The sequence below is a fragment of the Vicugna pacos genome, chromosome 1 (assembly GCF_048564905.1).
Source record: "Vicugna pacos chromosome 1, VicPac4, whole genome shotgun sequence".
Lineage (NCBI taxonomy): Eukaryota > Metazoa > Chordata > Mammalia > Artiodactyla > Camelidae > Vicugna > Vicugna pacos.
Genome location: NC_132987.1, coordinates 102,053,033 through 102,065,938, shown reverse-complemented (window position 1 = coordinate 102,065,938; position 12,906 = coordinate 102,053,033). Strand labels below are relative to the sequence as shown.

The 12,906-nt window shown below is 40.4% G+C and overlaps 1 protein-coding gene across 2 annotated transcripts in view; it reads right to left on the bottom strand.

Annotated features, from left to right (window-relative positions):
• Positions 1–12,906, bottom strand: part of CXADR (CXADR Ig-like cell adhesion molecule) — a 57,291-nt gene that overhangs the window by 33,009 nt on the left and 11,376 nt on the right. For both annotated transcript variants that reach the window (XM_072967874.1, XM_006216749.4), the window contains exon 2: positions 1,198–1,364. In XM_072967874.1, the coding sequence (XP_072823975.1) occupies positions 1,198–1,364 (167 nt within the window). The remainder of the gene's footprint in view (positions 1–1,197; positions 1,365–12,906) is intronic.

The window sequence follows — 12,906 nt, the reverse complement described above, 5'->3', positions numbered from 1 at the left end:
TCACCTTTCCCCATGCCTACGAGCACTCTGCTGCTTTGTCTCACAAACATCTCAAACCTCTTGCCTTTAGGAAGGCAAGGCTGAGATTTGTTCTTCAGTCTCCTCATTTGGCCAATTTCTGAGTAACTCTTTCTCTGTTGCAAATCTCACCATCTCAGTGTTTGTCTTGCTGCACGTTGGCCAAACGAGCCTGGATCAGTAGCAAGGTTGCTGGGCAACTTTTCTCCCTGGTGCTCCTTTTGGCTTTTCAAGTTTTCTACATTAGACTCTTATTATTTTGTAATTAGAAAAATTCTACAGCAATATCGTTATCTGTTGGTATCCATGGGGCATCAGTTCTGGACCTCCCCCCTTTCTCCTTCCCCTCCTCAGATGCCAGGAGTGGCAGCTGCACGTGTTCACGTCCCTCATATAAGATGACATACATGCATATAACTTACATGCACCCTCCCATATACTTTAAATCATCTCTAGGTTACTTATAATGTGTAACACAAAGCAAATGCTATGTAAATCACTGATGGCACATGGGAAATTCACTTTGCTTTCTGAAATTTCCTAGAATTTTTTTCCCCATTTTCAATCCACAGTTGGCTGAATCCATGGATGCGAAACCCAGATACAGAAGGCCATCTGCTGTTTCACTTAAGAAATTCAATGTATAGGATATTTAACTTGAAAAACTACAGAAGACTCTAATAACATGTACCTGTGTTATTCTTAGACGTGTCCCTTGTGCTAATAATGGAATCCTTGTGCGAAATTTAAATACTCAGTTCTACCTAACTTTTCACGAAGTCTGGTTTACTCGCTGTCCCCAGCACATTCTGCACTTTCCGGCCAGGCTCTCAGGCCTGCTCCACGTGCCCCTCCCCTGCTCCCTGACTCACACACACTTCCGGATCCAGAATTTCAGAACGTTCACATCCACAAGTTCCTCTTCTTCCACACAGCCTTCTCTAAGACGTGTGGTGACCTTCTCTTCCTCTGAAACTGTGGATCACTTATCCAGTTTGCTCCATTACATATGTGCCCTTGCTTTCGACCAGAGCAACTGCATTCCTTACCCAGACGATAAACCAAAGAAGTCTAGGGCTTTCTTCACGGCTCCCATGTCCCCCAACCTATGTGACCAACACAGTGACGGACACCTAAGACAAGTTTCCCTGCCATCTGCCAAGTGAGCAGCACACTTACCACCTGATCCACCTTCTGATTATCAGCTGGAGATAGCAGCCACTCAATATCCAGCGGACCCTGGTCTTCTGCACCAAGGGTAAATTTGCATGGCAAATAGGCAGTTTCCCCTTTGGCCTTTTCAATCATCTGTTCGGGAGTAGTGATGCTCAAACTTCTGGTGAAATCTAGAAAATGAAACACGGCCTCAGCACCTGTGTCAAGCTGGCAGGACACTCAGCACACCTCAGCTGTTCAGAGGGAGTATGGGATGCGGTGGAAACAAGATTCTATTGGGGACCAGAGTAATGAAATTCTAATTCAGCAGTTCCCAGTCCTTTAAGTTTGTGCTTCTGTAGAAATAGAATGACAATATTAATACCTATCTTATTCAAAACAATTTCCTTTCAAAGCACTGGGAACTTCCCAACATTGTATGGAATATAAGCTTTCCTATGTGAAATATAAGAATATCCAAGCAGATGTTTAAAACTGAATCTGCTAGAGGCTCTGAAAGGTCAGTTGTGTCACACTGATTCAAGGCTACATTAATTCACGCTTGCCATGGTGCCAGGAACACACTGGGAAGGCTTGTCACTGGGACACATGCTCATGAATTCTGACACATTTTCTGCCAAGGCATCGTTAATTCCAAATTTTTATTAAACTTCGTTCTGTAACTTTCATTGAATGATTAAAAATATTCCTAAACAATAAATTTTGATGACAATTCAAAAAGAGAGGAAACTGTCACAGTTTATATATTTTTAAATGTACCAAGTAGTTGACCTCAATATTATCTTTAAGACATGTCTGTTTAGCCCTATTTCCTTTCTGAAAGTCATTATTTTTAAAAGATGATCTTAAAATTTCACAACTTATTATCAAAATAGTACTCTATGAAACTTCCATTTAGATCACAATTAAACAGAGAATTAATGCCAAATGGCAGTATTTGAAAAATCTGTAAAAGCAAAAGCAGATGTCCCGAGCCCCAAACAAAAATTCCAGCATAGATTCTTCCAACTGAGTTTATGAAAGAGATGGCTTAAACCCACTGCGACTCTGAAAGTCTCCTCAGGGCTAATGCTTTTCTGTAACAAAACTAGTATCTTTAACGTGCATAAAAGAAAGAAATAAGCTATGAACAAAATATCAAGTTTAGTCAATTCATTCATAAAATTAGGTCTATTTGCTACATCTAATAAGACTGCAATCTGAACAGCCAACAACTTAATATAAAATGCAAATTTAGTTTGTAAATGAACTATCAGGCAAAACTTATTTTTATTTTCACTATTTACACTATAAAAGTTTGCACAGCATTAGTCTGTCAATGTTTTCCTTGTGATAACCCAACAGTTTCTTTTGTGTAATGTATGCAGATCTGAAGTTTCAGAAACACAGTTTTCGTTCAGCAGCTCTACTATTTAGACCTCTACATCACCCAACCCTGACATTCAGGGCTGGATGATGACCTGGAAGAGGCTTTAAGCACTAAGGTTATGATAAGCAGAGCCTGTCTCTCTGCAACCACACCCCCCCACCCCTCTGCCTTCCCACCCCACAGCTCAAACCATAAAAATAAACACAGAGCAAAATTAAAAGAAAATCCAAGTCTTAATTCTCCATAATGACGGTTTTAATGCTGGTTTTCAAATGATAAACTCCAACAAGAACAAACCAAAATGAAGAATTAAATTACTGGTCATCACATGATCCTTTCCATTAGTCCTTAGAAGAGGCTTAATATAACGGACCATCAGTTGTAATAAAATGTTAATAAGGGTGAAGCCAATAGATTGAGAATGAAAAGAAAGTTAGGTTACACACAAGACCATTTACATTTAAGCACTGTCCTAAGAGTTTACCACATTTAAGTGCACTCATTAAATAGCAAATTAAAACTGGACATGGACTCTCTGCAGGCCCTCCCCTAAATCAAAGGCTGGCCTTGTCTGGCCAACAGAATGTAGCCTGAGTACGGCTGCACCAGTTCCAAGGCTGGGCTTCAAGAAGCCTTGCTGACGCCACTGTGGTCCACTGGGACACGGGCCACCACATGCACACACCACAGGAGACAGAAGTGAGGTGTCGGACCAGCAGCTCCAAGTGCGCGGCATGCAGCCCCCCGGGAACACCAGCCTGGACTCCAGCCCCAGAAGCCCGGGCAGGATGGTGAACTCATATGTGAGTTGAAGCCACTAAAGTTTGTGTTGTTTTGTTACACAGCAAAGATAGATGATGTGCCATCTAAAGCCACTGATTCAGCCCAAACGGACTACTTACCATCTCCACAAAAATCCACACTATGCCAATCTTCATTTCACGTCCACATTTCTGTTTTAAATGATATGATTTGATATTCATGTGTATAATCTCAACTATCTCTCCTGATTAACATTCAAGTCTCTGAATAAATACATTCTATCATTTCTAATAATCTCAGTTCCATTCCTACGTCACTCACTCTGGCATCCCTCTACGTCTCTAGCCTACAAGGGTTATTCTTTCCGTCTTCCTAGGAATGCTCACAGTGCCTTCCTTTCTGCGGTCTCTCTCACCCATTTGGCACTCAGCGTATACTGTCTTTATTTTTTCCCTTTCATAAACTTGAATTGTGAAGTTGACTCAGGTAGGCTCCATGGTTTTTGTCATATATTCTACACATCAATGCGCTTGTCTCCTTCCCATATTACCTTGTATTTTTAAGTGAATTTTTAAAATGAATGCCCTGATTCACCATTGAATCATTAGCTCCGTTAGGGTCAGGAGAAACCGTGGGTATCTTTATCTCCTGTTTGTGGTTCCTTGCACATTAGTAGAAAGGAACTGGTGACTGAATTATAAGTTTGATCAATTTAAGAAATGTTGAAAATGAGCATTCATCTGCCAGAAGAGGTCCTGCTCCTTGAAGATTTCCTGTCTACAGCAACTACAAATGTTGTCTGCACTTAACTTGTCTGAGTATGAACACCTTACATATGAAGTAAGGTAAGAACAATCTAAGTACAGTCCAGAATGAGAATTCCATTTCAAAATGAATCCAGAAACATCTCAGAAACATGAAGGCAAGAACGTATGTGAGAACGAAAATTTGCTATAAAAGCAATTAAAGTTTCCTGGTTTCTCTGTGCTTCTAGAGTTTTTATTTTATAAAAATCAAATCAAATTTAAAAGGCCATCAGTTAGACATCGAGATGACTAAAAGTTCAAATCCTCTTAACCCATGCTCTCAGTACTTACAGCACAGTCATTAGAATAAAATGTAAGTTTGTTTTCATGATAGTATCATTCTTTCTTGTTTGATACATTAAAATTACTTTTCTCTTAAAAGTATCTTACGAAACATTTATTTACATGTGTATGAAAATGACCTGGATAGATAAACTGCTGGCAGTTATTTTTTTAAAACTGAGATTTAAAGGTGAGCTTTATAATGAGATTTTCTTAATATGAATACTGCTAAAGACATTTTAAACAGATTTCTAAATGGCTTTCAGTATTTCTTTTTCCAAAAATGTTTAAAACATTCAGCTGCTCTTCATTGCGCTGCACTAGAAATGAATTAAAATCTCAAGATGGTACAAAACAGTTATTGGGTCTCCTAGCAACGCTGAAAAGGCCTCTCTGCACAGAGGCATAGTTTCTCAAGTGTTGATGCATGCAACAGTCACAAATTGCAGAAGACAAAAGGCAGACATTTGGTCTCACGCAGTGTTTCGGGATAGTCTTTCTTAATGCTGCCCAATTCCATTTATGCAGCAAACTGAGTGATAATTTAACATGCAGGTTCAAACATGGTCTCAAAACTAAATCAAATAACAAATCTTGTAATTCTACTCAAACTTCTATTCAGAGTGTGGTGAAATACAGAGCATGTGATCAACCACGAGGATCTGCAGAGTCCTGTTGGTAAGTGCCCAGCACTGGATTATGTAAATAAACAAGCTGAATCACGTCCCATTTTGTCCGTGACTGAAATAACATCTCCCAGTTTTCTCCTTGTTTCTCTAATCTCTGAATTCCAAATCTCTTGAGTCTGCAGAGCCTCTCTTCTGCCCAGTCTGACCTTTATCTGAGCAGCAAAATGACATGAGCTCCTTGGAGTATCTTTTGGCTACGAGGCTGTCACCTTCTGTTAAGGCCTTGGACCTGCTTCTCCCCTCAATGGAGCAGCACTGGAGATAAGGCAGGGCACATCTCCTCCAGAAGGCAGGCAGTGTTTGGAACTGATAAACTGCCTTATATTTCTTTAATCTCAAGTTTAAGTCACATGTTAACCTAAATGACCAGAATGGTCCTCAGCTATCTTTCCCTTCTGGCAACCTTAAAATCATAGGAAGCTGGACTGTGCTCATGAATCTTTCTGGTTGATTAAAAAAAAAATAAGTAAATGTGTGAGAACTTTCAATGAGGTTTTGACTGAGGAAAGCCATAAAGAAAAATAGAGAACACAAAAGCGATGAAGAAAAACACACTTAACTATATTAAAAAAATTCAGGTTAGAAAAAAAAATCACCATTTAGCTTTCAATAAAACTTGCTGTATGAAGGTTTTCTGCTGTTCTGTCACTGAGGAAATGAAACAAAAAGAATGGTGTGAAGCACATTTTCCATGTATTTACCCATATGTGGAGCCTGCCAGTGATGGGATAGGCAGCTTTTGCACAAGAGTCCTGAATTCCAGCAGTGCTGGGTAAGGTGCTTCCCCCTGGGCAGAGAGAGGGGCTCCTACAGCTCTCATCTAGAGACCTAGGCAATCAATGAAGCACTTCACTACAGCGGAATCAAAGGGCATTCAAGCAATTCTGGACCCAGGTAAGCAGGTCACAATTCTGGGTCACGCTGAGGAAAGCAGAGGCAAGCAAAGTTCACAGGCCCAAGTACTTCTGCATAGGAGAACGGAAACAGAAAAGGCCACAGAAGGCCCAAGTGTTGGAAACTGACTGCAGCACACACGGAGCCCAACTTACTGTCAACACAATCAGAGGCCTGTGAAACGTCAATGTGCAAACCCACAGGACCTACTATGTGCAAGTACTCTGTAGTAGGATGACATCTGAAAACCACCCCAAAGTCCAACAGGCAGCATCTGAAAACAACCTAAACACCCAGTAACAGGCAGGAAATTAGGCTAAGAAATCCAAGCTCCTCTACCTAGGACAAAGAACTAGCGAAATACACTAGACCAGAACTAGTCCCCTCCAGCAAAAAGACCTTAATAAAATATGGCTCTGGCATAGTAAAATCAATTCCTACTCACAGTAACGGAAGCTGGACTGATATCTACCTGATGGCAGAGATAGTCACCTAAGCCAGCAAGATCTTTCAGAAAGAACATGAGCTTTAACACATGCACATGTAATAATAAATATACAAATATAGTAATACGGTGGTGGGGGAGCTGTGCAAGGAACTGAATAGTGTCCCATCAAAATTCCTGGTGAAGCCCTAACCACCTCCATGTGACTGTGCTGGAGATAGGACCTTTAAGGAGGTGATTATGTTAAATGAGGTCATGAAGGTGGAGCCCTAATCCAATAATTGGCACCTCCTTAACATAACTTTAACGTTATGATTTATAATAAAAAATACATTATTTAGTCTGTGTCCCAGTTCCTTGCACAGGGCTCCTAAGTGATAAAGGTGTCTTTTGTTATGATAATGAAGTGACTTAAGAAAATCCCTAAGCAACCAGGGGAACCAATCACTCAATTAGAGGATTGGAACTTCCGGTACCCCCCCCCGCCCCGCCCCATCCCCGGGGAAGGAGATGGGTGTGGGGCTGGAGATTGAGATCATTCACCAGCAGCCAATGATTTCATCAACCATGCCCTGTAATGAAACCTCTACAAAAACCCAAATGGACAGTGTTAGGGTAAGAGAGCTTCTGGGCTGGCGGGGAGAGCAGCGTGCTCAGAGAGCATGAAAGTGCCATGCCCTGTGCCCATCCCGTGCCCTGTGCCCATCCCGTGCCCTCTGCATCTCGTCCACTTGGCTGTGTATCCTTTTAAATAAGCTGTGATTAAGCTCTGTGAGCCGCCCTAGTAAAGTAATCAAACCTGAGGAGAGAGGATTGTGGGAACCTCAGACAGACAGCAGGCTGGTCAGAAGCACAGGCAACCACCTGAATCAGCATCTGATTCGGGGCGGGGTGGACAGACAGGTGGCAGTGTTGTGGGACTGACCCTCATTAACCTGTGGGAGCTGACCCTATCTCCAGGCAGACAGTGTCTGAGCTGAGATGAACTGCAGGACACCTAGTTGTTGTCAAAGAATTACTCGGTGATACGGGAAAAACAACAACAAAACCACACACATCAGAATTGGTGTCAGAATCAAAAAGCCTCAAATCCAACCATTTTTACCTTCATCCAGGCCACAACTATCTCTCAGGAGGACTAAGCCCACGCCCTTCCCCGCATCCACCCCCTCATTCTAACCATCTCCATACTTCACCCTGAGTGTTCTCTGATCGTTTTCTGAAACACATCCCTGTCACTTCTGAGAACCTCTGTCCCACACTGATTCCCGCTGTGTGCCCCAGGCAGTTCTCCATCCTCTCTCCCCACTGAGCACATACACTTTACAACACTGCCTTCCCTGCTCCAGCCCACCTTTTAACCTCACTCTTCTTACTTTGGTCTCAGTTCAGGCATTTCCCCAGAAAACGTTCTTTGTGTCCAGACATGGACTGAATCCGATATTGCTCCTCAGGCAATTGACGAGGCCTCCATCCTATGCACTTTTCCTGCTTTCCTGAAGCTGCTTCTTCACCGTGTGTCCTTCTGCCCTGTACCTTCAGTAAATAGTTCACATTTGACTTAGAAGCTGAAGCTGCTTGATTATCATTGATATTCTTCAGCATAGCAAATTTTCTAGTACTCAGCTTTAAAAAAAAAAAATGAAAGGAAAAACTCACAGGCACAAGTAGCACCTTCGCATAAGAGAAGGGAAACAGGATCCACCAGAAATCAAAGCTGTTCCATTTCAAAATAGTGGAGAAAGGTTAACAAGATGCATTATTGCCAAAAATAGGTGAAAATGAGTTAAGACCTTTCTCTTTCAAAGATGGAACCACAACAGTGAAAGCATCCTTCTACACTGGAATTTGACACAACATTGTAAAAAATGTTAACAAACAAAAAACCAAAAAAACAGTGAAAGTATCCTGGCCTGGGACCAATCACTGAAGAAAACCAAAGAAATCAGAGGAAGGGAAGAGACAATTAAGTGCACACTTGTGGAGCACCTAGTTTGCGCATGTTTCCCTTACCTAAATGGCCCACTTTCTCCCTTGCTCAACTTCCTCCCACTGAAAGTACCTGTAGCCATTCATCAAAGTACCTCTTACCTGTGGCCTCCTCCCAGATTGCCCACAGGCAATGTTAACTGCTTCCTCCTCTCTGTTACACAAACCATTTCTCTACTAAAGGTAGTTGTTTACGTGCCCCTACCCTTAAGCACAAACTTTCACTTGCTTAACAGGGTCCCAGGGTCTCATCTCTGGAGGGCAAAGTTCCAAGCCAACAAGCCCCTAGACCTGCCTAGGACAAAATTGCTCAGTTCAAGTGGAGGCAGGAGCTGGGAGCAGAGGGGAGGTGAAGGAGCTATTTGAAAGGGAAATGAGGAGAGGACCATGAAACCGTGCAGGGAAAGTAGGGAAAGAGGGTCATAGGAAGACTGCATCCACGGAAGAAAAGGAAAGGAACAATGAAACCCAGACAGGAGACACAGCTCAGAGGGAGCTGAGCAAGCTCCGTCCTGCGCTGACAGGAGCAAAGACTGATGCTTATTACTTTATTACCCACACCACAAGAAATGTTAGCAAATCTGGTAAGAAATTAACATGTGGGCAACTTTACATGTAATTATGTTAACATGAGTGAAAGAGGACATGAAAAACTTTTGTGAATATCCTAAAATCACAACTAAAGATGGAGAAGTTGCTTACCTAGCTCTTAACTATCTCTAGAATAATAACACGAAGCAAAAGGAAAAAAATGTTACACGCTGATGTGTGGTTTCTCAAAATATCTGGAGTTTTTCCAAAGATATTAACAAAAAAAGAAAATCTAGAAATAAAAATAAGAATAATCTAACTTTACATTCCAACAGTAACACTGAGTATTTCTTTGGTTTCTTCAAAATGGGTATGTTATAATGACCTTAATGTCAACTGTTTTAAGAGTTTATGTGATACTGACTTTAGTGAGAAATGTCAAAGAATATCATAGAGATGACTGTTTTAAATGAAGGAGACATTCAATCGTATTGCTGAGTTTAGATCATAAAATTCAGGAACCTTCCATAAAAACACAGTAATATGCAAAAATGATTTATTAGAATAATGTTGAAAAATAAACTGGGCAAATCAGGAACTGATATGTTTAAGGGATTGAGTAATTTTGTTGTGTGTGTTTGACAACAAAAACTACAGATCGGATGTCTGGGTTAGCAAGCAAGTCACTGGGATGCTCTAAACCCTGTGCAAAAAACGCATGCCTAGCTGTTAAGATCTATTTAGATCCCTTCCTTGACCGCAATTCCAAGCTGCCGATTTCCTTCCATCAGGGAGCTGTTTTGGAATTACTTGTTTGAGATGTTTAAAAGTCACCTAAATAGTAAGTGTTTCTTTCTAGAAAGGAAAAGAAAAATATTTTAAATATGTTAATACTCATTAACTCCTCCAACTAGGCCTTTAAATACTGCTGGGGAAGAGAAGAAAACATTTACAGGAAGGGAGAAATCATGCTCTTTGCTGTCTAGGAGTTTTAGTTGTTTAATTCCCACGTGTGCTACTCTGTACAGTATGTTAATACGTACTGAGAGCTAAGAGCTACAGTCAGGTAAGTTAATAACAATGAGAAATGACATTAAGTATATACTTACTTCCTTTTCTATGCTGTTTTTCATATCAATTCCCAGCTCCCCAAGGACAATGAGAAATCAGAAAGCAGGTGCCCAGGAAATAAACTGAGCTGGAAATGGGGAAACCATCATCCTAACAATAAACAGTAACTAAGAGCGACTGAGTACCTAGAATGTGCCGGGCACTTTTCAAAACATTTTATACATATTAACTCTTTCAATTCTCATAACGACTTTGAGGGAAGTACTATTATTAGCCCCATTTTACAATGAAGACACAAAGACACCGAGAGGCATCTAAGATACTAAGTAAGCTTCAAAGCTAGGCCAACTAGCTCCAAGTCACACTCATTCTGCAAGTAGAAGTTCATCAGCAAAAACCCTCAGACAGAGATTTCATTTTAAAAATCACTATAAAATAACAGAGTGAGTACGTAATTAGACCCCATTCCAACCACTGTGGTGCAGGAGGGTTTGGAATTTATATGCTATTCCTCTCCTATACTAAATTTCTAAGGAGACAACATTTTAGGCAGCACATGGTTCAGGAGTTTGGGTGGACCTTCTTTTAAACAGAAAAATCATACCAGTCTAGGATCTGTTGTCAAGTTTGTCACAAAAAAAAAGCTCTTTCATTTTGGACATGTTGCTTCTCTAGGGCTCAAACATAAATTAAGAGTGTTGAACTAAATTATCTATTTCAGATCTAAATACATGCTAAATTTAGACCACCAATCAAGAAACCAAAGAGAAGCCTTCCCCTGACATCCATGCTCAAAGGCAGCAGCAACAGCTCTGGGTTCACCTCACAAGTGCAGACATCTCTGAAACACTAGTGGCCTGCGTTATGGAAGCAGTTCTGCCCATGAACAGTGAGGGCTCTAAAGGCAGATCTAGGTTCGAGTTCATAGTGAGCTCACCAAATGCTGGGCCCTGTGAGTATTAATGTTTTCTTCTTTAAAATGGGAATTAATAGTAAATAGCAATGCTTATTAATTTGCAGGCATTAAATAAAATAATGCATGTAATGCTTAGACCAATTTCAGCACAACCTGGTATTATCCTTCCAATAAACAGTATCCAGTATGACAATTCACTGTCATCTTGTAAGCCCGTCATTCCTACTAGGATACAAACCTGTGTAGTGCTGTTTTAATATTTTATCCCTCCCATCTAGCAGTGCCTTCCATATAGGGAGAACTCAAAATCTGCTATATAAATAAATGACACAGACATGTATCTACCAGGTCTGGCAATCAGAACCTCATTAGTCCAGCTTAACATCAAAAACCAGCAACCCAATCAAAAAATGAACAGAAAACTTAAATAGACATTTATCCAAAAACACCCAGATGGCCAACAGGCACATGAAAAGATGCTCAATATTGCTGATTGTTAGAGAGATGCAAATTAAAACTACAATGAGGTATCACCTCACAGTCAGAATGGCCATCATTACAAAGTCTACAAATGCACAGGAGAGTATAGCTCAGTGGTAGAGTGCATGCTTAGCATACACGAGGTCCTGGGTTCAATCCTCAGTACCTCCATTAAAAAATAAATAAAGGAATCTAATTACCTGCCCTCCCCTTGGAAAAAAAGTCTACAAATAAATGCTAGAGAGGGTGCAGAGAAAGAGGAACCCTCCTACACTGTTGGTGGGAATAAAATTGGTGCAGCCACTATGGAGGACAGTATGGAGGGCCCTTAAAAACCTAAAAATAGACTTACCATATGATCTAGCAATCCCATTCTTGGGCATATATCCAGAGAAAACTATAATTCTAAAAGACACATACACTCCAATGTTCACAGCAGCATTATTTACAACAGCCAAGACATGGAAGCAACCTAAATGTTCATCGACAGATGAATGGATAAAGATGTGATATATATATATGTATGTACACACACACACACACACACACACACACACACACACAATGGAATATTACTCAGCCATTGGCAGCAACATGGATGGACCTAGAGATTATCACATTAAGTAAGTCAGACAAGAGAAAGACAAATATCATATGATATTACTTATATGTGGAATGAAAAAAAAAGATACAAATTTTAGTTGCAAGCCAAAAATACTCACAAACATAGAAAACAAACTGTGGTTATGGTGGCGGAGGGGAAGGGGAACAGATTAGGCATTTGGAATTAACAGATACACATTACTGTATATAAAATAGATAAATAACAGATCTATGCTATATAGCACAAGGAACTATATTCAATTTCTTGTGATAAGCCATAATGGAAAAGAAACTGGAAAATACATATATGTGGGTGTATATATGGATAATTGAACTGCTTTGCTGTACACCTGAAACTAACACTATAAACTGACTACACTTCAATAAAAGATAAGAATTTAAAAAAAAAAGAATCCAATTGCTGACATAGACCAAATCTGATTTAGTGAAGGCTTGGGGGGTGGGGGGTGGGCAGAGAAGGTTGCAACAGGATTTTTTTTTAATTGAAGTATCGTTGATTTACAATGATGTGTTAGTTTCCAGTGTACAGCAGAGATTCAGGTATACATGTATGTATCTATTCTTTTCCATTATAAGTTATTACAAGATACTGAGTATAGTTCCCTGTGCTAGACAGTAGGACCTTGTTGTTGCAATAGGATTATTTGACTACAGAGAGGTTGAGGTGTACGTGAGTAGAGACAGAAGTGACTGCTGTTCTGAGGAACACGCCTCTTAAGAGCAGGAGAAAAATAGCAGAGTGTGATGTGTGGTCAAGGAAAGGCTGTTTTGAATGAGAACTGCAGAGCATGTTTATAACTCAAAAGGAAAGAGCAAGTTAAAAATACATATAATTCTCAAAGACCTAAGGACCA